The following is a 27,991-nucleotide window of genomic DNA, read 5'->3' as shown; positions in this document are numbered from 1 at the left end:
GATGACGTGTCAACCAAGTCGGGGAGCCGGACCACCTGCATGTGAATCTATTATTAAGTGGAATATTCTTGAATGTGCTGTTAAAGTACATTTTAAATCACTCAATCACTTAGTGACTTATTCACTCACCAAAGCTTTCACCCACTCATTCACTCATACACTGTTCTGTCAGGTACACTGATGATGAAGCCGTGGATGCCTACCCTGATGTAGCAGTAACCCCACACTATGGGCAATTACAAGTCAAGGCCAACCATATCCTGCTCAGGTATTTATAGAAATAAGGGTTTAGCGCCTAGTGGTTAAAGCACTTGTTCACTTAAAAAGAGTGAAGAAAGTAATGTTAAAGTATATTTGTGACATTAGCTCAAAGTATTTGTCACTTCAGTTTCCTTTTTGTCCAATAGCTCATAATTGTCCCTGTAGTCAGTTTATCTTGCTGCTGAAACAGACAGGTTTGGTCCAGAGAGTCACCTCACCTCCTGTCTCCATCTTTCATGTGTCTTTATTTCAGATGAGCTCAAGAAGAAGATCAGTGAGAGCTATGCCCTGTTCAGGTCCAAGGCCATTGAGGACCTGCGACCAAAGGAGACAGAGTGGTCAGAAATTCAGGTTGCATGCAGGTCAGGTTTTCCTGCTAGAAGAAAATCTTTACATACAAAATGGATCATGGATCTTCATACTTTTAATACGTTTCAGTGAAATGTTTAGACATGTCCTTAGAAATGTGATAAACATGCTTTAGGATCTACACCATAACAAAACTTCTTTTCTGAAGTTAAACATCCCAGCGAAAAAAGTGTACATGAACTAAATTTTGTATCATTTAACTTAAGAATCTGATGGCAGGTTATTTTCATAGCCGCTTCATTCAGTCTAAGTAAACTTAGTCTCAGTGTATTTTGTTACACTCCACCACTGTGTCTAACAAAACCTAGTAGAAGGTCGCGTCAGGTAACCTTTGAGCAACCAATGACCGTCCAGTCAATGGAGACGGTTAAATAGATTTAACCAATCAGACAACGGCTACTATTTAGGGATCGCAGGGACTTTCAAAATATTCAGGTCACTGACACAGATGTCTCCACAAACAAAAATCCGCATATAACACAGTTATTTGACCTGCAGTATAGATGCTTTGGGGTTTCTATTGACATGGTTACCATTAGCTAATATTTCGGCAAGATAACATCCTTGAATATTGCCAAAAACACTATTTTCAGCGACTATTTACTCACCGTTGTCATGGTTGTACGTACGCCATGTGCATCAGCAGGAAGCAAGTGTATGCTAAACAGCATTCAGAATCGTTCAGGTACGAACCATTCTGAGATAAAAAGTTCAAAAGGTATGTGTGAATGTGCACTTTCGCGATTTGGTAAGCTGTGTTCTGATTGGTCAATCTCAAAGGTTACCTGACGTGACCTCCCATAAGGTTTTGTTAGACTCAGTAGTGGAGTGTAAGGAAAAGTACTGAGGATAAGTTTACTTAGACTGCACTTCATTGAACATGTTAATGGTAGCAGCTGATTATTTGCTCATGCCCGACATGGCTGGTGATGATTCCAACTGTTTCCATTGAAATCATTCTTTTCAGAAGAAGTCCTCCATGGGATACTTATAATCATTTATGTGTCCAGTTAACGACAGTTAAAATTATATATGACAATAAAATATTTACAAAACAAAAATTTTGTTTTGTCTTGTGAGGCCAGCCTTACATGGCTGCGCCAGGGCCACTTACAGCCAGGTGCCGGTAACTGTCTACCTGTCAACATCGTACCTCACTTTTCATGCTGTTGTTCTTAGAGATTGATGTGCGTGGTCCATTCCGAAGTTACTTCACCCTTCCCTACCATTATGAGTGAGAAAAAGTCTCAGTCTGTATGTATGGTTCCTTTTTAACTGCACAGGTGCTAGTTGGAATTTATAGGTTGCTTTTTCATTCATGACTTCTTGTAACGTTGCTGTTCTGACTCCTTCCCCTGCCAAGTGGCAGGCAAGATGGCGTCCTACATGGCTTACATTCGTCTCTTGCTGCATGACACTTTGGCACTTTCACAGTGTGTACAGGTTAATTTTTTGCTGTGTTTCAGCTATACTTGCCTCATCCTTTTCTGCTTTAAACAAAAATTGGAAAGTCGGATTTATTGTTATTTAGCGTGTACTTTTGTATCTGCTATATTTATTGTGTGCATTATGTAAACACTGGTACCTGGCCTTTTCTCCTTTTTCTCACGTAAGCCGGTGACTTTGCTTAGTGTTTTTTTGACAATTAGTTTTTGCCAGTGCATTTCTCTTTGCTATATGTATATGTTTATGTATACATATTGTGTCTGTATGACAATTACCACTGTCATGGACCTGTTTGTTACAGTTACATCCTTGTATTGCCTGCGAGGCTAATCAGTTGCCTCAGGACTCTCACACTGAATGTTTGCATGTTTGGTGGGAGAGCACCATGATGATCAGGCATGTGAAAAATGCCAAGCCTTCTCGCCGCGGACAATAAAATCTTGATCAGCGGATATGCTGTTCTTCAGCAATCTGCCTCTGGCTGGGGTGGGGGGAAACCATGGGCAAAGGACCCAGCCTACAAATAAGCGTAGAGGAAAAAGGTTTTGTCTGTAGTCAGCAGGGGGGTAAAAGGGCTAAGATGAGGGATAAAACCCCCTCTTCTCCCTCCCCTTCTATTTTGGTACTTCCCCAACTCCTGCATCGTGAATTCTTAATGACATTTCGTCTCTATTGTAGCAGCAGATGTGTGCTGCCTCCATCAGATCGGCATCCACAGACAGCGACGGATATTCTCGCCAAGTTAAGTTTGATTATCCATCTCAGTCAGAACTGGTTCCAACTCAGGATCTGGTTTTCTTGAGGGGCAAGATTTGAGACACAGCTGATCGAGACCACATTCCCAAAGTCCAGGGTTGTGTGTTACACTTCCTTCAGTCCCCTAGAGACTCAGCATGACCATGGCTTCAGTTGCAAGGCAACATGGCAGTGACAGTGGAAGTAGTGTGGCGTGTGACCAGTTCAGCTGGCTTTAGCTCAGCTGTGGTCTCACTCAGAGAGTTCCGAGACAATTCTAGTGACTCTGGAGTGGTTGATCCCTCACTTATGGTGGAGGACCAACACCAGGAATCTGTCAAATTGTTTTCCATTGGAGACCTCAGTGCTGGTGCGATTCAGATGGACACTTCCATCACAAGGTCGTTGGAGTCCTGGGTGACCTCACAGTTTCCGGCCTTTGGTCTGTGAACAAGCTAACCCTGCACATGAATGTGCTGGAATTGGGATTAGTCTGGTTGGTATCCAAACACTTTGTGGAGCAGGTTCAGAACTGTGTGATGCCTGTAGAGATGGACAACCTAACAGCAATGACCTTCATCCTGAAGCAGGGTGGCAAAGTGTCACCATCACATTTTGCTCTGGTGCAATCAGTTCAACATACGGGTTTACCTGTTTATCTGCCATGGGTAGACAACTGTCGTACAGATGCGCTTTCACGTTGTGTTACTCAACCAGGAAATATTCAGGGTTATCTGCCATTTGTTTGGGTCATTCCAGGTGGATCTGTTTGCCTCTGGGGTGACGAATCAGATTTCAGTGTTTTGTTCATGGATCTCAGATCTTAGAGTGATCACCTCTGATGCCTTCCAGCTTGATTGGACAGACAGGGTTCTGTGGGCCTTTCCACTGATACTGATCTCCAAGGTCCTCTCACAGCTAGCGGACCCAACCAGCGTGGCTACTTGTTCTTCTAGCACCTGTGTGGTTGTCTCACTGTTGGTTTCCGGTAATACTATCCCAGAATGGTCAGCCACACCCAAATTGCAGGATTTAGTGGGTGCTTGGACACTGTCCTGAATAGCCTCCAAGTGAACAGAATTCCTGTACCAGTTGCAGACATAATTGCGGCTTTGTGGAGGGATTTGACTAGCGCACAGTATGAGGCTAGATCGACTTGTTGTGCATGCTGGTGTGGAGACAGAGGGATTCTCAATCCTTTTTCTTCGACTGTAGTCGAGTTATTAGAGGTTTTACTGTCTCTGTTAGAAGCTACGGCTTGGCTCTTTTAGTTTTAGGGCAAAATCCTTTGGTATCCAGTCGTCCGACATACGGGTCCTCCCTGGGACTTGCCACTTGTATTAGATTGGATGTCCTGTCCTCTCTTTTACGACTTTGCTAATTTGTTGTTTCAGCTGTTAAGTTTTTGGTCGTGGTACTGCCTGATTCCTATTGACCTAAGATCAATCATGCATTTCACGTGACAGCACCTATAGATCTACATGCCTTCATGGTTCCTGGGTCTAGGAACACACTCTGTAGTGCGCTTGTGTTGGACGTGCGAAAAGTCCTTAAAGCATATATTAAGAGAACTGATGGCATCCATAAATATAAACAGCCTTTTCGTTGTAATTTTGGGGGCAAGACTGGTCATCCAGCCAATACACAAACCCTCTCATGATGGACAGTGTCAGCAATATGTGTGGTATACATTCACATGGGCTTCACTTGGTTCAAGCAGTAGCCACGTAAAAGGCATATGCTGCTGTGCTGCCCATTGAGGAGATCAGCTCCGCGGCTGTTTGGAGATGGCCAAGCATGTTCATGTAGGTTCATCATTATCAAATGGACAAACACTCACGTCAGCATGCTTGGTTTGGACAGTCAGTGTTTTATGCTTCCACTTTCTCGAACGTTGGGTTGGAGGGGGGAAGTTGGGACTTATTGATGGGTGTGTTACCATCAATAGAAAGAATACCACTCCTGGATTTCAAGTCTTTGGAAGTCTGTCTAATTCTTTTATGTACCCCAAGGAGGACTTCTTCTGAAAAAGAATTATACAAACCTGTAGAGGTTATGAATTCTTTGAAGAAAGTCCTCCTAGGGGTACGGCCACCTGCCTCCCCTCTTTCTGTCTGATTCTTTCAGCATGAAAAGTGAGGTACGAGATTGATAGCTAGAATTACCTGTTTTGGCTGTAGGGGGCCCTGTTGGGGCCCTGTAAGGGTGATCTCGCAAGACAAGACAAAGTTTTGTTTTGTAAATATTTTATGCAAAATATAGTTACAACTGTCATGAGATTTTTAGTGGACATAAAAATGCTTACATGTACCCTGATGATGACTTTTTTATAAATTTCAGCATAAACCAAAACTTATAGTCAATCAAACTATTTTAAATCCCTGGAATATTATGATGATTAAAACTCGTAGAGACAAAACTATAACTGATAAAAGAATCATGATTTTTTATCAAATTATATGCTCAGTCTTCATCACAAAATGTTTTAGCCAAAATATTCATGATCCCTGACTTGTTTGGTTCAGTATATTTTTTCTTCACACCATGGTCTATAGTTTGATTCCCAGTATAGATATTCCCATTTCTACTGGTGACCTAGCCAAGATGCTACTGTAAACTACAGTTATAATGTACTTAACTGACCACTACTTTCTGTGTCTCGTAAGCATAGTTCATTGTATACTTCTGGACAAAATATACTTCAGGTGGCTCGGGCAAGAGAACCTGTCTATTATGTCCATCAGTTTGTTCTAAGTGTGTAAATTACTTATGTTTGCTTTTGGTACAAGCAACAAAACCAGAAACTCTTTCACTGACAGTGAGTCTTGTTGACAGTCATGGTGACACCCATCAAGTCAAGGAATTACTCACAGATGAGGCTGTGCATGACAAGACAGACACTGGCCTCACTCTCCTCCACATCTGCTGTCTTTCCGGAGGTGAGTTGGGCAAAGTATGTCTTACGGGCATTCGGGGGTACAAGTCCCCACTTCCTCATCTTTATCTTACATTGGAAATAGGTCTCAGTGTTTGTTCACCCTAGTGTTTGGATCCAGAAAATAGTAGGTCCCAAGTGTCCATTCTTTCCTCCATTGTGGATCTCCACTGGATGGATCTGCATCTAAAACAGGTGATATGTGGCTTCTGTTGAATATTGTCATGTGTTCAGGGTTTCAAACATCCCATCGCTGGATGCCAGGGACAAGTCAGTTTTCATTTTGTGCAGTTTAAAAATAGTATCGTACTTGTCCATGGACCACTAGATAATTTCCACTTATAGTTTCAAACTGCAAATAATCTGGGATCTCATTTCATATCTGCTCATAATGAAGCTATTAAATTTTGCAATAATAATTTTGAAGAGCTAGTAGAGAGTGAAATTATCACTCTTCGATAAATACCCAATAAACATTAACATGAAGCTTTGTATAATAAAATCAGGGCAAAAGGAAAATTTGTCAGGACAAGTTAATTTCATGAAGTCACATGGCAAGTGGCTTTTAAACGTATTTTTGAACCCCTGGAGTTGCTCAAATATTGTTATGTGCATGTATTTCCATATCCGCATTGTTCACTGAGTCACCATCCTTCTGTCTTCTTGCAGCTGGTAGGGATCTGATCAAACTGCTTCTGGACAGAGGAAGTGATATCAGCAAACTGTCAAAGAACCAGTTCTCTCCCTTGCATCTTGCCAGTTACAAGGTAAGAGTGAGTGAGTGAGACTGTGAGAGACTGAGTGAGACTGTCAGTGAGTGAGAGAAACTGTCAGTGACTGAGTGAGTGAGGTCTTTCTCTTCCTACTACAACAGTTTGTGACCACAGCCATCGTATTTCATGAAATGAAGATTCAGCTTAACTGCCACAAGTCCCTTATATAAAAACCATTGAACTTTAGGGGGGGCAGATTGACTGCTGTGTCTATTTAGTTCCGTACCAGTTTTTTAGTAGTGATGGTGATTGTGGTAATTGATGTCTGTATTTGTGTAGGTACATGTTGGTAAGACAATTTATATATATTTTACAAGTATGCCATCAGCATTGCATGGATATATTGACAGGGAGATGTGGACTTGGTGGAGTGTTTGGCTGAAGCAGGCACAGATGTTAATCAGTTCGGCAACAGTGACGTGACAGCACTCCATATTGCAGCCATGTGTGGGCATCATGAGGTCAGTCCTCAGTGTTGGAAGGGTGCACAGCACAAATGTGATCAAAAGTTCTGAGACATGTACACACCATCAAAACCTGATAATGCAGACATCTAGTGAGACTTTCCCAAACTCACTAAGACCATACGTGATCTTTTTATAAGGCTCATCCAAGCAAGCACTACTAAAAAGTGTTGATCACTGTGAAGACTTTCATAGTATATTACTATGGCTGATTTGCAAATGACACTGGTGAAGAAACCTGGAGAATCTCAAGAGTCTTCATTGAATTAGTTGTATCAACATTTTCAGACCTGTTTACCTCTCTTCTAAACTTCATCTGTCACTATATTTTCTTTGCTATCGTTAAGTTTGTGTAGTTTTGACAAGTTTGTCTCTGATTTGCAGATAGCACGAGTCCTGTTTGAGCATGGTGCTACAGTTGATGTTGAAGATGCTGTCAGATTCTCCCCTCTCCATGTAGCTTCCTACTTTGGCCATGAAAAGGTAGCACAGCCTATAAAACATGTAAACCTGCATCATTCTTCCCCTTTCCCTTTCAAAGAGCCAGAATTGGTCAAATCATTAGTAGTGGGGTTTCTTGGGTAAATCTGAGCGTTTGTCCTTTCAGATGGTTGAGTTGTTGATATCACAGGGTGCAGACATCAACGTCAGCGGCGGTGTTGGTGATCGACCGCTACATCTGGCATGTGCAAAGGGTTACCTTAAGATAACGCAGCTGCTTGTGGAGGGAACATCTCAGCAGAAAGCAGACGGTAACATGTTGTGCTTTGTTCATAAATCACTCATACTGTTGATTACTGGATTTTGCCATCCACACTTGATTATTTACACACCGCTGCCAAATAGCTGAAATATTGCTGTGTGTGGTATGAAACTAAACTCACTCACTCACTCACTCACTCACTCACTCACTCACTCACTCACTCACTCACTCACTCACTCACTCACTCACTCACTCACTCACTCACTCACTCACTCACTCACTCACTCACTGCTATTTATCAACATTGCTGACTGTCAGTAATATTAAATTTATTTCACAACATTATATTTATGTATAATGACATCAAGGATGGATGTTGTCATGGTGGTTTTCTCTTCTCAGTGAATGTGAAAGACGATGAAGAACATCGCCCAGTTCATTTCTGCTGCAAGAGTGGCCATCTTATTATTCTGCACTATCTCCTGGACCATAAAGCTGACCCCCATGCTACCAACATTTACGGTGACACGCCACTGCATCTGTAAGTTTTGTACAAGTTAAGTCGTGGGGAAAGGTGTGTCGGAGGTCACAAGATGTGTCCAAAGGGAGATAACTTATATTATCTTACCTCACACATGAATGTCGCTTTCTGATTGGGTAAGCGCTATTCAATAATTTTCAATGTACCTCGCTTATAGGCGATGTATTATTTTCAATGTGCACTGGTGGGAATTCCGAACTCTTCTGGTGCTTCGTGGTAGTACTTTTTTATCTCGAATAACATTGAATCATGCATCAAGCATGGAAATTACTGATGTTTTGCAATTGAAAGTCGATGGAAGGGAGTTAAACTCTAAATCTGATTACCTTGTGTCGTCTGCAAAATGGCGATTCGCCTTGCATTTAACAGAAGTGCTTCAAACAGTTCAGAATTGAAACTCAGATGTTTGGTCCCTCGGGGTCCATGGGCTCGTGTCCCTGTGGCTCGGGGCACATAAACAAACCTCAAGGGTACATGAGTCCATGGACCCCTCATGACCAGTGAACAACTTATGTCGTCTCCAAGTATCACTCTTTGAATGGCATTCCTTCTTGTTTTTATGGTTCCAAAGACACTTGGATTTGTATGTCCTTTCAGTTTACTAGTAGTATTAATACTACAGTAAAGTTCACTTATAGCGTATACGCTTACAACAAATTGCCGGTTACAACAAACAAATTCAGAAGTCCCGACTACTTTCCTATATACTATTATGAATTAACTACCGTAGACACCAAACACTGATAGTACGAATGATCTGTTGGAACAAACAAATTGACGGGTCCCTCTGTGCTATTTCACGCGTTGATTGACGGGTTAAAATGAACAGCTGATCCGAATCCACTCGCGTGTCATCTCAAATGTCACCAATTAGCTTGTGAAAACAAACAGGCTTCCTCACATGGGATCAAGTGGATAATAAAATAAACTTACCTTGGAACTTTTATCATTTATTTAATCTTGTTAATCTTTTTAACGTTGTCAACACATATATAGCGATCTGGGAAGTCATTCTTTCAAGTCAGCATGGAAGGCTTGTCGCGGAAACGTAAAGCTCTAGATCTCGACACAAAATACCAGATCATCCAAGTTGTAGATGCAGGCGGTAAATCCAAGACTGACATTGCAGCAGAATTAATTTCCAAGTCCACATTAAGCACCATACTTAAAGACAAGGAGGCGATCATCTCAAAGTTGCAATCAGCCGAATATGGAAGCAGTCCGAAGAGAATTCGAGTTTCCAATTTTGAAGATATTGGGAAAGCTCTGTTTGAATGGTTGAAGTCTGTGCGTAGTGAGAATATTCCACTAAGCGGCCAGATACTTCTTGCAAAATCTGATGAGTTTAGTGTCAAACTTGGGCATACAGATTTCAAGGGCAATCAGTCGTGGTTGGAGAGATTTAAGAAGCAGCGAGGGATATGTTCAGCCATGACACACGGAGAAAGCTTGTCTGTTGACAGCAGGTCAGTTGATGAGTGGCTGACATCACAGCTTTCAATGCTGCTGAAGAACTTCATATTCAACGCCGATGAAACAGGGCTTTTTTGTAAGCTTGTACCACAGAGAACACTTCACTTGAAAGGGAACGAATGCCATGGAGGAAAGAAGTCTAAAGAACGCATCACTAACTGCAGCAAACATGAGTGGTACAGAAAAACTGAAACTTTTAGTCATAGGGAAGTCAGAAAAGCCACAGTGTTTCAAGAATGTTCAAAGTTTACCAGTGGACTACAGATCAAACGGCAAAGCATGGATTACCTCTGATTTGTTCTCTGAATGGGTGAACAAGCTCGACCAATCAATGAGGAGACAGAATCGGAAAGTTTTACTGTTGATTGACAACTGCCTCGCCCACCCACGTGTTCCTAATTTAAAGAATGTGACAGTGGCCTATTTACCACCGAATACGACGAATTCAACCGATGGATCAAGGGATCATTGCATTGCTTAAAAGTAACTATAGAAAACAGATGATGACAGATCTGATTAGTGCCTATGACAAGAAGGAGAAATACTAAGTGACATTGCTGTCTGCAATCACTAACATCCATTGAGCCTGGTGTCATGTGGTCTCTCAATGCATTGTCAACTGCTTTCGAAAGGGAGGGTTCAAGTTACCGGATGAAAATGACATGGATGATTCTGAATTGGATGAAGATGACATACCCCTTGCAAACTTGCGTGGAATTGACTGACATTGCTAATGTACCGGCAGAGGTGACACTCGAACATTTCTTGAATGCAGATGAAAACATTGTGACCACAGAATGACGTACAGATGAAGATATAGTTATGGCAGTGAAGAAAGACGATGAAACAGTTGATAGTGATAAAGAGGAAAGTGAGACACTGGAAGTGAAGACGACAGCGGAGGCAGTAACATGTTTAAAACATGCAAGAGACTTTTTCTTGTCAAGACCAAATGTTCAAACTAAAATTACCGATTTTGTTAAAGATGCATAATAAAATACATGATCGATGATGAAGTGAATGATCCATGACAATTACATGTTCGTTAGTTTTGTCTTATTTTATTTTCTGTGTGAACATGATCTTGTCTGAAACCAGTGACGTGGTGACGATTCTTGGTAATTTCCGAATATTCACGAATATTACTGTATACTTGAGGTATTTGGGGAAATAGTTACAGTGCTGTGTTACTGTACTTGTTATCTTTTCTGATCCATTGCCTTATTACTGATTGTACTGTATCCTTGTATAAGATTTATGTTCTTGTATATTCCAGGGCATGCTACAATGCCAAGGTAGAGGTTGCTAAGCAACTGATCAACCTGACTGATTCGGAGAGTCTGCTGACGGAGAATATCTTTAGTGAGACACCATTGCACAGGTCAGTGAGACACTCAGTAATTTACATCACATATTCGAGATACTCCTTTATTATCGGTCCACAGTAGCTCATTCATGTTTTCTTGTGAGAATTAAGGGGTAGAAAACGTCACAGTTAGATGTGTTTTCTCCTTGTTTGGTTTCCTGATAGGAATGTTTAAATACAGACTTAAATACGTCTCATCAAATTGTATCACTTGAATCATTGTGTTGAGATTTTGATGCCAGTGCCTGTACAAATGGTCGAAATCTGGAGCTAGTGAAGTTTCTTCTGGAGCAGCCTGTAGTCAACATCAACTACCAGGGCAACGACGGACACACAGGTAACCAGGGTAACATGATAGTGTCATGGTGACAGAGTTCATGTGATGGAATAAACATTTCACTGGTGAATCCAGAAGTGCCAGCCCACTGTTCATGCTTTAGTCAACTCAGTAAGTGAAGAAAATGTGTGTTAGTTTGAAATCTAACATGTCAGTACAAACATACTCGCCTGCTCACATTTCTTGATCAGTTAGTGTAGATTTGAATATGGATTAAGATCACTAGGATAAATGCTGCTAATATTGATAAGCTTTCTTTTCTGTACTTCCTGTAATTTTATTGTCTGGATTTGTGGAAATAAACTGTGTGCTTTTTCCCATAGCGCTGCACAGTGCTTCCTTCCACGGCCACATCCGTGTTGTGCAGTTCCTGTTGGAAAGTGGGGCGGACATGAACCTTATAGCTGCTGTCAGTGACCAAAATGGCGGCAGTGAGAAAAAGGAGGAGCAGACGGCTCTCATGTGGGCTTACGAGAAAGGTGAAATGGGTGGCATGATCAATATCAGGAATGTTGAAATACAAACAATTTTTATGGATGGATGGCAGTGTTTACTGCAGTCTGATTGATTAAGAAATTGCTAATAGGCTAGAATGTCCGAATTCTTTGGATTGCAGATGAATACTTTTTTAATCTATTTTATTTGGGTCTACAGCCAGAGAATTTCCACACATTGTATACTCGGCGACCACACAACATTTCTGGCTTCATACCACGTTTGTAAATGCAGTCTCACTGTACACTTTTATGGTAGATTGTGAAGATGCTACTGATATCCCAAGGTGAATAACGGTGATTAAAGATGTCATGTTTGTATCTGCAGGTCATGACCAGATAGTGACACTAATCAAACATCACAAACGGCCACAAGATGAGTCTGCCTGTGGAGACTACTCGCAGCCGGGGGGAGACGGGTCCTATGTGTCTGTCCCCTCCCCTCTTGGGAAACTCCGCAGCATGACGAGAGGTAGGTACAATAATGGAGGTGTCTACACTACATGGTAGTGTGGGTATGGTTGTGCATGTGTGTATCCTCAAGCTGGGAAAACTCAAGCTGTAGAATCCTGGCAAATGACAGGCCCTTGTGTCCTCTTCCCTCTGCCTGAAACATCTGAGAATTGGTGCCAGTCTGTTCCAGCAGTGCAATTAGACAGCTATGAATAACGTTGGGTCATTTGGTATTTGATTGGATAGCTTGATAGCCCAGTCTCAATTTATTGGATGGCAACTGATAGCACACCATCATTTCATTGGATGGCTGTTGATACCACACTGTCATTTCATTGGATGGCTGTTGATAACACACTGTCAGTTTTATCCCCCAGTGGTGGGGAATATATAACGCCTCGTCCGTCCATTCGTTCTGCATCTGTTCGTCTGTAATAGTTCGGAGCATAACCCAGAAATGGTTCAATATTTTTAGACCAAACTTGATAGATATAATAATTTCAACCTATAGTTATGCCTTTTGCTATTTACAGAGTTTTGTCATTTTCATTTTTTCCATGGAACATTTTGGTGTTTTTCTAATGGTGGGGTGGGCTTTCCAGAGCTGAACTTAAAAAACATTCAGTATTTTTCTGCAAAACTTGGCAGATATATCAATAAGAACCTAAAGTGGTGCCTTTTGTTATTTACAAGTTTTTGTGATTTATTATTTTGTCGGTTTCCATGGAAACGTTTCGGATATAGTCTCAAAAGTGAGAGGTGTGTTTCGTTTCCGGAGCACAACTCAAGAACCGTTTTATATTTTTCTGCAAAGCTTGGTAGATATATCAATCAGAACTTGAAGTGGTGCCTTTTGCTATTTACAGGTTTTTGTGATTTATTGTTTTCTCGGTTTCCATGGAGATGTTTTGGACTTAGTCCCAAAATGGAGGGATGGGCTTCGTTTCTGGAGCACAACTCAAAAACCATTTCATATCTTTCAATGGATCTTGGCATATATATGAGACAGATCTTGAAGTGGTTCCTTTTGGTTCCATTTGACTGGATGGCTGTTGACACATAGTTACACATGACTGGATGGCTGTTGACACACAGTTACACATGACTGGATGGCTGTTGACACACAGTTACATTTGACTGGATGGCTGTTGACACACAGTTACATTTGACTGGATGGCTGTTGACACACAGGTACATTTGACTGGATGGCTATTGACACACAGGTACAGGTACATTTGACTGGATGGCTGTTGACACACAGTTACATTTGACCGAATGGCTATTCGTTACACTGTTTGACTGGATAGCTATAATAGTAGCACCATGCCGTTCAGTCAGGGTAATAAAGAAGCTATTGAGGTGATGATGTGTGGTCCAGTGTGTAGATCTCTGGTCGCAAATCAGTTGAAGTTAAGCAGTGTTGGATGAGCAGAATCCTTGGATGGGTGACTGTGTTTGGCAGCTGGACTTCAATCCTGCCCCACAACAAAGCACATGTGATACATGTGGTTTCACCTTAGGCAAGTGACCTCAAACTTGCCTCTGTTAACCCAACAGAAAATGGGTCCCTGGTGGGTATACACTGGGATACATCATGTGACTATAACCTTCTGGTGTCTAATAGGCTTGGGTTATGTGGGGTTATAGCAATCAGGCTGTAGCACTATCAGTGTGCCCCTCCTTGGTGTGGGTGTCAGCACATTACAAACACCCTTATTCTCATAAATGTGTCCAGGGCCTTTATCATCCTATGATTGAAATAGCAGTGAGTGTCTGGATGCCCCCTCTGATAGCAGTGTTTAACCCCCTGGATGCCACAGGGACATATATGTCCCTCTTCTTCACCCCTCATTTTGAAGTGCAATAAAATTCCAAATATACCATATATTGGCTAAATTACAAATGGTCTTTGTCACCAGTACCAACTGTCTAGAAAAAACAAAACGAAAGATTCTGGGTGCGAAAATGAATGCTGTGCTTGAAAGACTGTGCTTGAAAAAGAAGAATTCTGATTTTACACTGCGTAGTATTTTTGGAAATTTTCCAACATCCATCCATCATTGCTTACAATGGCTCAGTATGCTTAGAATATTCTGGGGAAGAGTATTGTAGCAAAAATGCAAATTAAAGATAAAATGCAATCATTTGATAATTCATAAGAAACTGTCAAACTGGTGCAGCGTGGTGCCATGACTCATGCAAAATCACGCAGAACGACAACAGTACTTATCAGCATTTCTGGCTTCTTCCGTCATTTACAATGTAAACGATAAAAAGTTATAACAATACACAGATAGTCAGAATAATTCTGATCACTTACATCTCACATTTATGTACAAAATATCCCTGAATCAAGGAAAGAGTCCTTGCAAAGTCTTGTGTACCCTTGTCAGCGAAGCCACCATTTTGAAAGAAATCAGTCATCTGTAGTGATGTCACACGTCAACATTGTTGCACATATTAGGCAATTTCTTTGAGGTGAAGGTCGGTTGAACAAGAGTAAACACAATGCTCATATCATTCCGATTGCACTTTCAGTATTGTGATGTATATTTTGCGTATTGTTCAGATATTTTTTCATGCAACTAGTCTCAGTATCTACATATATCTTTGTTCAACATCATATCATATGTGGATATAGGGTATGGGGTTTTATTCTTTGAAGGCTTTTGATTGTTTGAAAAATATTGACATGGGAAATTGACTCAGTAAGTATACTATACCACATTTTACGCTTCTGCACAAGTGTTTGAAGATCACTTGTAGCCATAACTGCAACATGTGCTTTAGTTCCTGTGATGTACAATATTCAATACATTGGGACAAATATTGCAGTTTCATATGAACAGGTTAATAAACAGCGATTTGATTCAACCTTATAAGTAAAACTGATAATATAAATGAAAGTGACTTGTACATTATATGAAATGTATAGGCACACATATTTAAAGTAATTGTCTTGTTCATTGCAATGGTTTGTGTCATTTTTATAGACAAAACAATTATGCAAATTGATTGACCAGGTGCGAGTTTGTCAAAAAAGTTTTATGACTCATTATCATTGTTTTAGATAATAAAGTCAGTTCAGATTCGATTTAAACATATTTTGATGGCAGAATATCTAACTCAAACAATATTTTTGCAAAAATTGTTTAAAAATGTATACCTCGTAAACCAGGTCATGTCTTAATTTGGACAAATTTTAGATCCATATTCCTATTGTTGCATACTAAAAAGGTGATCTCTGAACCTTTCATTGCATGTTTATGAAGTGGAATAATTACATAATCATAAGAAGAAGGTTTAAATCCTAAATGAATATTCAATGAATATTCAGGTGTTGTGAATTTTTCATTTTTGCTAAAATTATGCCAGACAGGTGTGCACATTGCTCACAATAAGATGCATAGTAAAACCATCTAATTGTTGATATATTCAGGACACTATTTCAGTGGTAAAGCCATTCATTTTATGTTTTGTCTAAAAAGTTTTGAATTCTGACACAGAAGCCGAGACCTTTCACACATTGAGTGGAAATTAGGTTAGATATACTAATCAGAAACCAGTGTCATCTTTTACCGACGTCACAAAATGCACAAAACATGCCATGATGTTAACTAAAATGTATCTTATTTTCACTTATTTCATTACATTTGGAGATGTGTCTGTTACTTTTTTAATAATGATGCAAAATTAATTAAAATACATCTACACAAACAGGAGAATATGGGAATCTAAGAAAAGAATTATGTATCGGATAGGGCCATTCAAATCGCTGTTACTCCTTTCTCATGTAGTACATTGGCATCATTTCTTACAAATTGTGAAACTACCAAAAAGTATCCTCTCACATTGGGGAACTTTGTATTGGAATAGTTTGGTTCACTCTGAACAAAACATAATGAAAATATAGTGTCCGTATCCACAGCAAATTCTGTCCATGTGATCTGAGTTACATTGACCTAATGTAAAGCATAGCGGAGTTATGCCCCCTTATCTTTATACGTGCATGACCTCTCTGTCGACATTTGACGTCATAAAAGAAAATCGATTTTCGACCTTCATTTTCATTTTCTGTTTTGTACATGTGACCTAGCGGAGTTATGCCCCTTTACGTTATGCATTAGCCCATAAATCAGTTTCATATACACTTACGTCGTTCAGACATCAGGCTGTATTTTCTTCACTCACACTTTCCATAAAGATGATAAAAAATTCGTAGCAGAGTGCTTTTATTGGTGCACAATAAACAATAAACAGAAATTGACTGTTTTTTAACACTCACAAAAGTTTTAGACAACATTTAGCAGTGTCTATTTCTCAAACCCCTGTCGTAGTGGCAGTTAAATTTATATAAACGGATAGGAAATAAAATATTCTACATTTCTGTGTAATTTTACAGCCGTACACAGATCCAGGACCATGCGAGCACAATTCTCACACAATGTTCACTTTTCAAACCTTACGAAAATGTAATCCTGAAAAAAAAACCTTGGCATCCAGGGGATTAAAACTCCCCAAACTCCAAGCCATACAACTACACTGGTAACTTTTAACATTACCAGTCTGCATACAAACCTGCCTGTCCAGTTTTCACAATATAAAAAATCAGATTTCTGAATTGTTTACTGTTTGTAGGCATCACAATGAACTAACTAGCTTTATGGAAGTAGGGAATTATATATAATGAATTGAATACATTGAAAGTCTATGTCCCTTTTGTAAAAGGACCCATGAAGGTCCCGGGGTAGAATAGGCCTTCAGCAGCCCATGCTTGCCATAAAAGGCAACTATGCTTGTCGTAAGAGGCGATTAACGTAATTGGGTGGTCAGACTCGTTGACTTGGTTGACACACGTCATCAGTTCCCCATTGTGCAGATCGATGCTTATGCTGTTGATCACTGGATTGTCTGGTCCAGACTCGATTATTTACAGACCGCCACCATATGCCTGGAATATTGCTGAGTGTGGCGTAAAACTAAACTCACTCACTCACTTTTGTAAAAGTAGAAGCCTGAATTATATAGAAAATTAATATCATGTATAATTTATGTGTAATACCTATGATACACATTGACCGAAATATAACAAAGTTCACTAAAGAACCTCTTACTCATTACTCTGTTGTGAATCTTTTGCTAAGTAAGAATGATGCTTTTATATAAAATGTTGGCCTATATTTATACTCTGTGCATAAATTGATAAACTCGGGGACATAGAACTGCAGAGTTGTTTTGCGCACTCACTGAACATGCCAGTCTGATTGTATTATGGGTGAAGGCCTTTCTACTGAAAAAAACTGTCTGTCTGTCTGTCTGTCTGTCTGTCTGCAATGAACTACCTTGCTATAACAGACAATGCACCAAGTTTAGGTAAACTGAAAGTGCATGTGTTGTGATTGGTTATCGTAACATGAACTGTCCAATTGTAAGTAGTTTACCATAATAATCATTATAATATTAGGGGTAAAAGTATCTACCTGACCACTGAGCAGGTTACTTTTCTAATTTGACTGTCAGAGAAGAATATAAATGGTTCTGTGTGGTTGGGCAGATGTGAATTTTGAATGCTGCTAATAAGTGTTTCTCCTGCTTTGTTCTCAGAGAAGATTGACGTGCTGCAGCTGCGGGCTACCCTCCCCTCCCGGTTCCATCTCCAGATCACCGACATCGAGTTCCAAGAAACCATAGGAAGTGGTTCCTTTGGGAAGGTCTACAAAGGAAAGTGCAAAGGAAAGACTGTAGCCATTAAAAGGTACAATCACTCTTCCTCTTTAGAATTCAAATCACTTCAGAACCAAAATGTATTTCTTCTCCTCAGTCAAAAAGAAAGCATCATCATTCAAAACATCTTCCTTGGTGATAAAATATGATACAAATAATTTTGAACATCACCCCTAAGCTTACCAAATATTTGTAATTTGACCGCTTTGACCTGTTCCATACTGAATTAGTTAACAGACGTCTCTACACTAAACATCATAGTGATCACAGTATTAAACAAATAAAACTACAATGTGTATGATATATTACACTTCACTCCCAGATGATCCCAGATGTTTTGACTCTCAAGTTGAAATGAGGAATCAGGCCGTAAGAGAACTAGATGTGAAACAACACACCGCAAAGATGTGATGTAATCAAGAAGTGTGTTCTTAAATGAACTGTAGTTTATATGAAATATAATTGAAGTATTCTCTCTCTTTTAATAACTGACAAGAAACTTGAAACCCAGATCAAGTAAACAATTAAAATATAAACTCAATAAAGCTGCAAGTCTGCCACCAAACATCCCGTATTTTCGCAGCATTTATCAACAGATATTTATTTCTACACTATCGTTGGTCACATATACTACTGGTGCTTGATAGTAGTTTTACATTTCTCCCATCAATCAGTTGCTATCTGAGACTCAACAATTACAATCCAATGTCCTTTACAGCATTATCGGTAACTGCCTTTGTACCACACTGCCTTTGCATTTGTAATGCCAGAATATTTTGTAATGCCGCTGTAGTACATTTATAGTGATAACATTTATACTTATCCTGACTCATGCTTATTAAGCTTATCTCCTCCCTGTATGCGAAAATACTGGAACACTTGAAATCCTTTGACGTTCCCTTCTAATTGAAGCAGACATACAATACACTCACCCATCGGAAACCTCCCTATCCTGCTGTGATGAATAGTTGAACACAATAAAGATGTCGTTCAGGATCAGTGAAAACTGCAATTACAAACTTCTCAATTGCAATTACATCATGAGCATCCTACAAAATGGCTACAAGATCCCACTACAGGCAACACCACCGCTCATAAGAGACCCAGCACTCTTCGTGTACGCCTGGGATCAATGAGACAACCTAGCCGACGCCATATCATCTCTGCTAGAGAGAGGTGCAGTTGAAAAATTACACCTGGATCGACTAACACCAGGTTTCTACTCCCCAATCTTTCTGGTACCCCCCCCCCCCCAAAAAAAAACAAACAAACCAAAACAAAACAAAACAAAAAAACCATGAAGGAGTTCAAGAAGGATACTGAAGCCAGAAAGGTTCAGAATGATCCATACTACCACATCTGCCGCATCTCCTCCATCCAGTGGATTATCTAGCCAGCATCAGTCTACAAGATGCCTACCTGCACATTTTGATACATCAGGACTCCGGGAAATATCTGCACTTCCTATTCAATGGTCAGCGTTACCAACGGATGGTTCTACCGTTCGGCCCCGTGGCTATTTACTCGGGTCACCAAACCAATAATCACCTATCTACATTGGCAGGGACTTCATACACCTTTTGCCTGGACGATGGCATTCAAGTGCATCTCGAGACAAGTCAACTCAAACTACATTTTGACTTCACTATCAGGCTGCTAACTCAACTGGTTTGTGAAAGTACTGAAATCAGAATTAGAACTGCAGAGCTATCGCACAAATGAATATTGGAAAAAGAGGACTGAACTATTGCCGTTATAATTCCTGGATGGGGGCAAGTACTGGACAGACTTATATGGCAGTCAACAGAATCCAGAATGGCCTGACCCACCGCCATTTCCGTAGGATTCTGTAAGCATAATAAGCATAAGTCAGGATAAGGAAAAACATGTAGGGCAGTTGGGAGCGCTTCATGCTGTGAGTCAGGATAAGTGTAATATATCAAGTTTATTCAGAAAATTACATATTGATTTGGGAAATGGCTTCAAATGAGATGAATTTTAAGGAGAAAAATACTGTAGGTCATGATAGACTATTGCTAGGACACTGGTATGTTGCAACATATATCCATGCAATATTTATTTAGTGCAAAGTGGGGAATATAGTATCAGGCTCCATCCGTCCATCTGTTCATACTTAAATGTATACAGATTGGAATGCCTTAAAAACCAGTGACTAGATTCTTTTCATATGTGGAGCGTAAGGTCATCAGAGTGTAAGAGAGGTCCCACTCAGGTTTGGTAACCTTGACCTTCAAGGTCACAAGGGAACTTACACGTTCTATCCTTGTCGGCAAGGTATCTCAAGCTTTACACCTAGCTTTATCTACAGAAGGAGCAGGGCCCAATCAATTTTGGCGAACTTCGCTTATCGGTAATGTTCAAGGTCATATCAACACTTTGAAGATTTCTGCATGTTAAACTTGTATTCAAGATATCTCAAGAACTGTTCACTGGATTTTCTTCATATTCAACACCAAACTTTATCACGGGAAGGTGTCGATTTAGGTGACCTTCACTTGATTTTCAAGGTCATTGCTACTCTTTGAAGATTTCAGGTTGTTTAGCTGCATGTTACGGTTGTCTGTGAGATACCTCAAGAACAGTACACTTGATTGTCTTCATATTCAGCCCCAAGTTTCATACACTAAGATGTTCATGTCAATGTCAAAGTGTGTGTTGAAAATACTTGTGTGTTTGAGCAACTGCAGAGCAAGATACCAAGAGAGGTTGACTGGTCATGTTTTGGTTGACATTTAAATTCATCTTAGATCAAGACCTTCACTTTCATTACTTTTGTTTTGATTTGATAATTTGTGGTTGGTGATTATCTCACCTTAGCGACAATGCTTGTTTTGTTTATCAATGGTGCTGGTGGCTTTTTTGGCTCTGAAATGTGTCCAAGGAAATCACATGTGTTTTTTCAGCAAGATTTACATGTGAAAAAAAGTATGTACATCTCTGGTTGCAGATACCGGGCTAATTCATTTGGCGCCAAGTCGGATGTGGACATGTTTTGTAGAGAGGTAGCTATATTGTCCAAGCTGAAGAGCCCCTATGTCATCAACTTTGTTGGAGCTTGTTTGGACGACCCTAGTGTGAGTGTAGTCAGTGGCATTGATAACATCACTTTTCTGTGGTGTATAATACGCAGTATTACATTATATACCCTGGTGGTAGGAGTCGTTAGCCAATCATATATCAAGGAAACAAATAAACCAGTGTCACTTGCTCTTTCCTTATTTCTTTATGTTACTGATTATGAAGGATACATATAATATTCATACCAAGCAAAAATTATCATAAAGCAAGCAATCTCAGAAATTGTTGTGGTAGAAATGTGTTTTTCTTTGTCAAGCTTTGTGTTTGTCTTGCTATTTGAAGTTATAACAACTCTCCAGTTTCAAATATTTCAAGATTTCCTCACCTTGTTCATCCTAATTTAATGTTCCAGTAGTTTGAACTTGTAGTGATAGCTTTTTATCGTGTTTTGATAAAAGTGTTGTAGATGTTGTGTGTGTATTAACATCAACAGAAGTAACACTGAATATGGAGCTGTTGAAAGTGAAAATTTATTGTTTTATTTATTAATTGCAGCAATTTGCCATTGTGACACAGTATGTGTCTGGTGGCTCTCTCTTCAGCCTGCTTCATGAACAGAAGAGGTGAGTTTAATGGTCCTTGCCTTTGTGGGTTTGTTAATTGTTTTATGCCATACTCAGCATTCTACCATGACTTCAGTAAATACTGGATTGTGATTGGTTAATCAAAGTCATTCAGAGGAATTTAATCATCTTATATACCTCTGATTTTCCAACACAGTGCTCACTTTCTTTTAAATCTTAATAACGCAGTTATGGTAGAATGGAGATAAGCATGCTGTGTTGAAAAATCAGAGGTTTATTACGAAATTATAGTAGCTCTAAATTTTTCATTTGAAACCTGACACTACATTATTTTATCTCCAAGGTATTCCGGCTAGATAGTGGTAATCTGTGTAAAAAATTTCATACAAAACAAATGCAGTGAAAGCTGTTGAAACTGACACCCCAAGGGACTGAAATGAAATGCCAGTTTAGACAGGTTACTTGGTTATACATTGAAGATCATTTTCCAACATGGCTGCCATTTATTTGCACTCATCAATCTGTATATTGCCTTTGATCTTTTGTAATTGTACAACAAATTAAATCTATGTTTATGTCAGATGATTACAGTTAAAATTGCTTGCTGGGACGGGCTGGAATATGGAATAGACAGGTGACAGATTTGGCAATGTCTTAATAATCATAATATCGTTTTTAAATGGTAGGACCAAAATGTTATGCCTGTTTTGAAAGTGTACCGGATTAGACAGGTGTTGGTGATGGCAGGTTTAACTGTAAACATGGATGCTTAATTACAGGTTGATAGACATCCAGTCCAAACTGACCATAGTTATAGATGTAGCGAAGGGCATGGGGTACCTCCACAATCTTCCTCAGCCAATCATCCATCGGGACCTCAACAGTCACAACATCCTGCTGGATGAGAATGGACACGCCTTGGTTGCAGACTTTGGAGGTCAGTATCCAAAAGCAGTGGCCAATGATTTAGTCCTGTCTACTGACATGTGATGAAAAGTATCACGCTTGAATACTTCCATTCTTTTCGGTGAAATGTTACCTCAAAATAGTATAAAATCTAAGTCATTGCTAGTTTTGAGTTTAACTATGACTGTTATTCTGCATGTGCTCACTTTGTTTTCAGAATCAAGATTCCTTAGATCTACTGAAGAGGACAACATGACGAAACAGCCAGGGGTACGTCTAGTCTTCATGGATCTGTATTGAGGGAGCTTTGCTGAGTTTAAGTCACATGGTTTGCAGATTGTTTGTTTCACTCCTGTAGGACAAGTGGTCAGTATGAAGATTTAGAACATGTCTCAAAGATGTCAGTCAGGCTAATCTATACCATTCCAAAAATGTGGAGGATATTGACTTTACAAGATTGATGCAAATTATGAAGCCAAGGAGGAAACAGATGATGAAGAGAAATTAAGGGAATATGTGACAATTTGTGCTATTCCTTAAGACAGGTTGATATATATATCTATACAAAGGACATTCAGTCCAGGTGAAACTGATATCCTTCAGACTTGTAGATGCTCTGACTAAAGAACAAAAGACACTGTTGAATTTATTTCTAGTTAAACTTTTGAACATTGGCAAAGAATCTTCTCATTCTGATTCAGTGAAGGCAGACCAAGGCCAGCTTTTAGAAACATTGATTGATTAATCTTACCGATCTTAACGCTTGAAAGATGCCGGATGCTTTATATATCAATTCATTACAGAATTTGCGTTGGATGGCACCAGAGATCTTCACCCAGTGTACAAAGTACAGCATCAAGGCTGATGTGTTCAGTTTTTCCCTGTGTCTGTGGGAGCTCCTGGCAGTGGAACTGCCTTTTGCCCATCTCAAACCAGGTACATTCAGCCATGGCCCTTTGCCCATCTCAAACCAGGTGCATTCTGCCATGGCCCTTCGCCCATCTCAAACCAGGTACATTCTGTCATGGCCCTTTGCCCATCTCAAACCAGGTACATTCTGTCATGACCCTTCGCCCATCTCAAACCAGGTACATTCTGTCATGATCCTTTGCCCTCTCAAACCAGGTACATTCTGTCATGACCCTTCGCCCATCTCAAACCAGGTACATTCTGTCATGATCCTTTGCCCTCTCAAACCAGGTACATTCTGTCATGGCCCTTCGCCCATCTCAAACCAGGTACATTCTGTCATGACCCTTCGCCCATCTCAAACCAGGTACATTATGCCATGACCCTTTGCCCATCTCAGTCTACTAAAGGTCACCAGAGACAAATTATATTCTGCTCAGGCCCACAGCAAAACAAGTACCCTCTACCCTTTCACTTAACCTTTTTCAAATAAATTTTGCATTGTCAGCTATGTCTTTGTCTGTTTTTCAATGCTAAGGCTCAATGACGAAAATGTTCAGTATCGTCCAGTTGTAGCTGACAAGAAATGGGCACCACCTTGCTACTCTTTACAGTAAAGTAGACACTAGCACAGTCAGGTAATTCATTGAAACTATTACCATAGTACACTACTTCTTTAAAAACTTATCATATATATTTCACATCTAAGGTTGATATATGTCATGACAGTTGTGTATATTTGTTGAGCCTCAATATGGAGACTAACTGTCATGTTGTTCTGTGTTTGTTTGAAATGCTTGTTGTTTGTGCAACAGCTTTCAGATATGTGGTATATATAAAGTAGGAGGGGTGATACGCATGTTAGCATCCAGCAGCCATCACTTCATCCTGATAATGGCTTCTGGACATGGAAGATGATTTGTTACTTGACTCATATGTCACATTCTTCTCCTTCCAGCTGCAGCAGCGGCAGAGATGGCATACCACAACACCCGTCCACCGATCGCCATCACCTTCCCCAAGCCCATCGTGGCCATCCTACAGAAAGGCTGGCATGCCAATGCTGACGTGTGTATTTTTTCAAAACTATTCACTTCTACTGTTGTTTGGTAGTTCTGTGACATAGCATGATATGATGCCAGCCATTTAAAGCAAATTACCAAGTTTTGATTCAGTCTAGCAATCTGCTGGTTGTAAGAAACAACTTTATCGGTTGTATTGTGTGTCATCATACCTGCTGGATGGCATTTTGTCATACCTGATGGATGGTGTGCCATCATGCCTGACAGATGGTTTGTCATACCCACCGAATGGCTTGTTGTCATACCTGATGGAGGGTGTGCCGTCATACCTGACAGATGGTTTGTCATCATAACCGCCAGATGGTTTGTTGTCATACCTGATTGATGGCATGTCATCATACCTGACAGATATGTCATGATACCTGACAGATGGTGTTTCATCATACCTGACAGATGGTGCATCATCATACCTAACAGGCGATATGTTATTATACCTGACATGTGGTGTGTCGTCATAACTGACCGATGGTGCATCATCATACCTGACAGATATGTAATGATACCTTACAGATGGTGCAACATCATACATGACAGATGAGGTGGTCATACCTGGTGGACGGTGTGTCATCATACTGACAGATGATATGCTGTGATACCTGACAGATGGTGCATGGTCATGCCAGACAGATGTTGTCATATCTGATAGATGGCATGTTGTCATACCTGATGGATGGTGTGTCATCATATCTGACAAGGCGTGTTGTCATACCTGATGGATGGTATGTGTCATATGTCATCAGATGTTGTTAAAAAACATGCAACATTAGGATGTCATATGCTTTCCTGTGCCCAGCTAGCCTAGTTGTTTCAATCCCCGCAATCCGATGGGCCTCCCATGGGCATGCCATAGATCTGTATACATGGGTTCTGAATCCTTGTTTGCCCTGCTCATGTTTCTTGACAAGTCACCATAATACTGTACAGGTGCTTCTTGAAAGTGACGAACGTCTAAGACCTGGGTCTTTCCTGTGGAAATCCAGAATTATTCGTCAGTTTTTGTAGGAAGTGAAAAACTGGATTGGGTGGTCAGACTTGCTGACTTGGTTGATACATGTCACTGTACCCAATGCGTAGATCAATACTCATGATGTTAATCACTGGATTGTCTGGTCCAGACTCGGTTATTTACAGACAACCACTATGTGGCTGGAATATTGCTGAGTGTGGCATTAGAATACACTTGCTCACTTTCCTTCCTTCTTAAGCTGACATGTCATGATGCCACAGTTAATGGTATGTTATTCTGAAATGCTGGTTCTGTTGCAGGAAAGACCAGAGTTCCGTGAATTCCTGCCAGTTCTGGAGGAATGTAAACAGTCGCAGGCCGTTGCCATGCTGAGTAATGCTGATTCAGGGGCTACAGTATCCTTCCCCTCTTCTTTGCCAATGGTAACGGACACCGACTCAGACCCAGAAGGTCGGTCAACACCGCCGCTGACGGGTCACGTGTCGGCCATGAGGAGCCACTGGGAGCAGGAGGCTTCACGCAACAGGTAGTCTCAGTCTTGTAATCTTTGTTACTCATGGACTCACCTTACATCCATCACTGGATTGTTTGGTCTAGTCTGGATTATTTATATCCACATATACCTGTAATTGTGTAATGCTACGACATAGGACAGCCAGTAGGTAATGGAACATGTGAACATGTAATATACCATTCATATCTAAAATTAAATACGCAGTGCTCTCTGTCCAACTCGGACTCTGTCTTTCTTGGATTGCTGGACTGAACTTACGTCCTGACCTAATCCTGACCTTTGTAGGAAATTGCCTTTGTAGGGAATTGACATTTTAGTCAGTAACAAGCCAGTCTGAATTAGACAGAGTGCACTGTAGTAAGTTATTTATTTATTACCAGATTCCTTTCATTGTGTGTCAGTGAGTAGATTGAGTGAGTGAGATTGGTGTTATGCTGCTTTTAGCAATATTCCAGAAATATCATGTGGGGGGATGCCAGAAATGGACTTCACACATTGTACCCATGTGGGGAATTGAACCCAGGTTTTCAGTGTGATGAGCTAATGCTTTAACCACTAGCATATCCCACCATCTCTGGTTGACATTTTATTTGACCTTGGAGAACAGAATGCACATCAACAGTCTTTTCAATCAAAACTAAATCAGGTCATTTTTGTTTCAGTAAATGTCAGTCAGAAAAAACGTTAAATATGCTTACTACAACCTGATTGCATAAAGTGTGTACTAAGTGGTCAACTAGACCAGAGATAGAGACCATAAGATGTTACTAAATATGTGTGCCTATGTAAACATAGGATAGTAATACAGGAGTGCAATACGGATGACATCAAATTCTGTATTGCACCTCAGATTCAGTATTAAACCCTATGACTTGTTTTATTAAGTAACAGATTTATGCATGCTCCCAAGGGAGTTGAGATTGATAATGAGATGTGATACGGACATCCAATGATGGAGGGAAACAATACCAGTGTCTTGAGCAAGCAATAGTCGTATGGATATGTGCGCTATATAAAAATATCCTATCCTGTTGTACAATGCCAGATAAGAGGTGATATTATGAATATAGAATGTCACACTAGTGTAGTTGGATGTACTGAAATGAACTCGAAGATGTCATGGGTGCAGATTAACAACTCGCTGGAAGAAATAATTCTATGGCCTCTGGTGGTCAGCGTTACTCCTGTTCGTTGTTTCAGTGTACCTCCAGGGGAAGAGCAAAGAAAACGGCTTCCATTTCCACAACTTGACAAAAATGGTGAGATAATATTTTTGTCATCTAGAGACATTTTCCAAAATGAAAAGAGATTACTAGGCATAACCTAATTGTTTTCCGTTTCTGGAAACCTAAACTAAAAATTGTTGGGAAAACAAATTCCGGTTGTGGGCAAAAGCATGTGCTGTGGTATTGCTTTGTACATCAATGGCATGGAATAATTCCCATAACTGCCCATTATCACATGACTACTGTTTGTATGTTATTCCAGGTTACGTGTCGGACCCATTGAGCACGCTTCGAATACCGATCAATCTACCACGGCAATCTCCTCCCATCAGCACATGCAACCTGTCAGAAAGCCCTCCTTCAGATCACTCATGACAGCATGTTACCATGGTTACATCACAGTCAGCTGATACAGTCCATTTGTGCCATTGTCTTAGCCACACATAGCATCCTGGTTCTAACAGTACAAATATGCATGAATTATATTTTTCAAAGTTGAATTTTGATAATCTAAATTATAATGTTAGGACTTAAGTCTTTATATGAAATATCTTATTCAGGTAATAAGATCTTTTTTTTTTTTAAATTCTGTAATCACATCAGTTTTTGCAGGGACACCGAAGGCATGAGTGCCTTGGCTGTATATGTGCTGCAGTTTGTTGTACGGAGTAACGTACACACCAGGAACCA

At 40.2% G+C, this 27,991-nt stretch overlaps 1 protein-coding gene and 1 pseudogene across 1 annotated transcript; both read left to right on the top strand.

The window, feature by feature from the left end:
- Nucleotides 1-172: 172 nt before the first annotated feature.
- On the top strand, nucleotides 173-27,760 carry LOC137273210 (serine/threonine-protein kinase TNNI3K-like). The gene is made up of 22 exons (XM_067805711.1): nucleotides 173-268; nucleotides 515-623; nucleotides 5,647-5,750; nucleotides 6,416-6,513; nucleotides 6,870-6,980; nucleotides 7,368-7,466; nucleotides 7,591-7,735; nucleotides 8,089-8,227; nucleotides 10,977-11,081; nucleotides 11,309-11,403; nucleotides 11,727-11,882; nucleotides 12,226-12,369; nucleotides 17,955-18,105; nucleotides 21,043-21,169; nucleotides 21,669-21,736; nucleotides 22,477-22,634; nucleotides 22,821-22,873; nucleotides 23,407-23,539; nucleotides 24,471-24,580; nucleotides 25,861-26,087; nucleotides 27,276-27,334; nucleotides 27,564-27,760. Exons 1-22 carry the CDS (start codon nucleotides 229-231, stop codon nucleotides 27,674-27,676), a joined length of 2,544 nt encoding a protein of 847 aa, XP_067661812.1. The 5' UTR covers nucleotides 173-228; the 3' UTR covers nucleotides 27,677-27,760.
- LOC137273698 (tigger transposable element-derived protein 6-like) lies at nucleotides 9,254-10,181 on the top strand (annotated as a pseudogene).
- Nucleotides 27,761-27,991: the final 231 nt, after the last annotated feature.

This window comes from Haliotis asinina, chromosome 2 (genome assembly GCF_037392515.1).
Source record: "Haliotis asinina isolate JCU_RB_2024 chromosome 2, JCU_Hal_asi_v2, whole genome shotgun sequence".
NCBI lineage: Eukaryota > Metazoa > Mollusca > Gastropoda > Lepetellida > Haliotidae > Haliotis > Haliotis asinina.
Note: the sequence above shows the minus strand (reverse complement) of the source record. Positions and strands in the feature narration are given on the sequence as shown.

Excerpts from the sequence above, each read along its gene's own strand:
- LOC137273210 (XM_067805711.1), top strand. The coding sequence starts at position 229 with ATGGGCAATTACAAGTCAAGGCCAACCATATCCTGCTCAG. Across the intron at positions 8,228-10,976 it reads GGTGACACGCCACTGCATCT|GGCATGCTACAATGCCAAGG; the intron begins GTAAGTTTTGTA and ends TGTATATTCCAG. Across the intron at positions 27,335-27,563 it reads TCCACAACTTGACAAAAATG|GTTACGTGTCGGACCCATTG; the intron begins GTGAGATAATAT and ends ATGTTATTCCAG.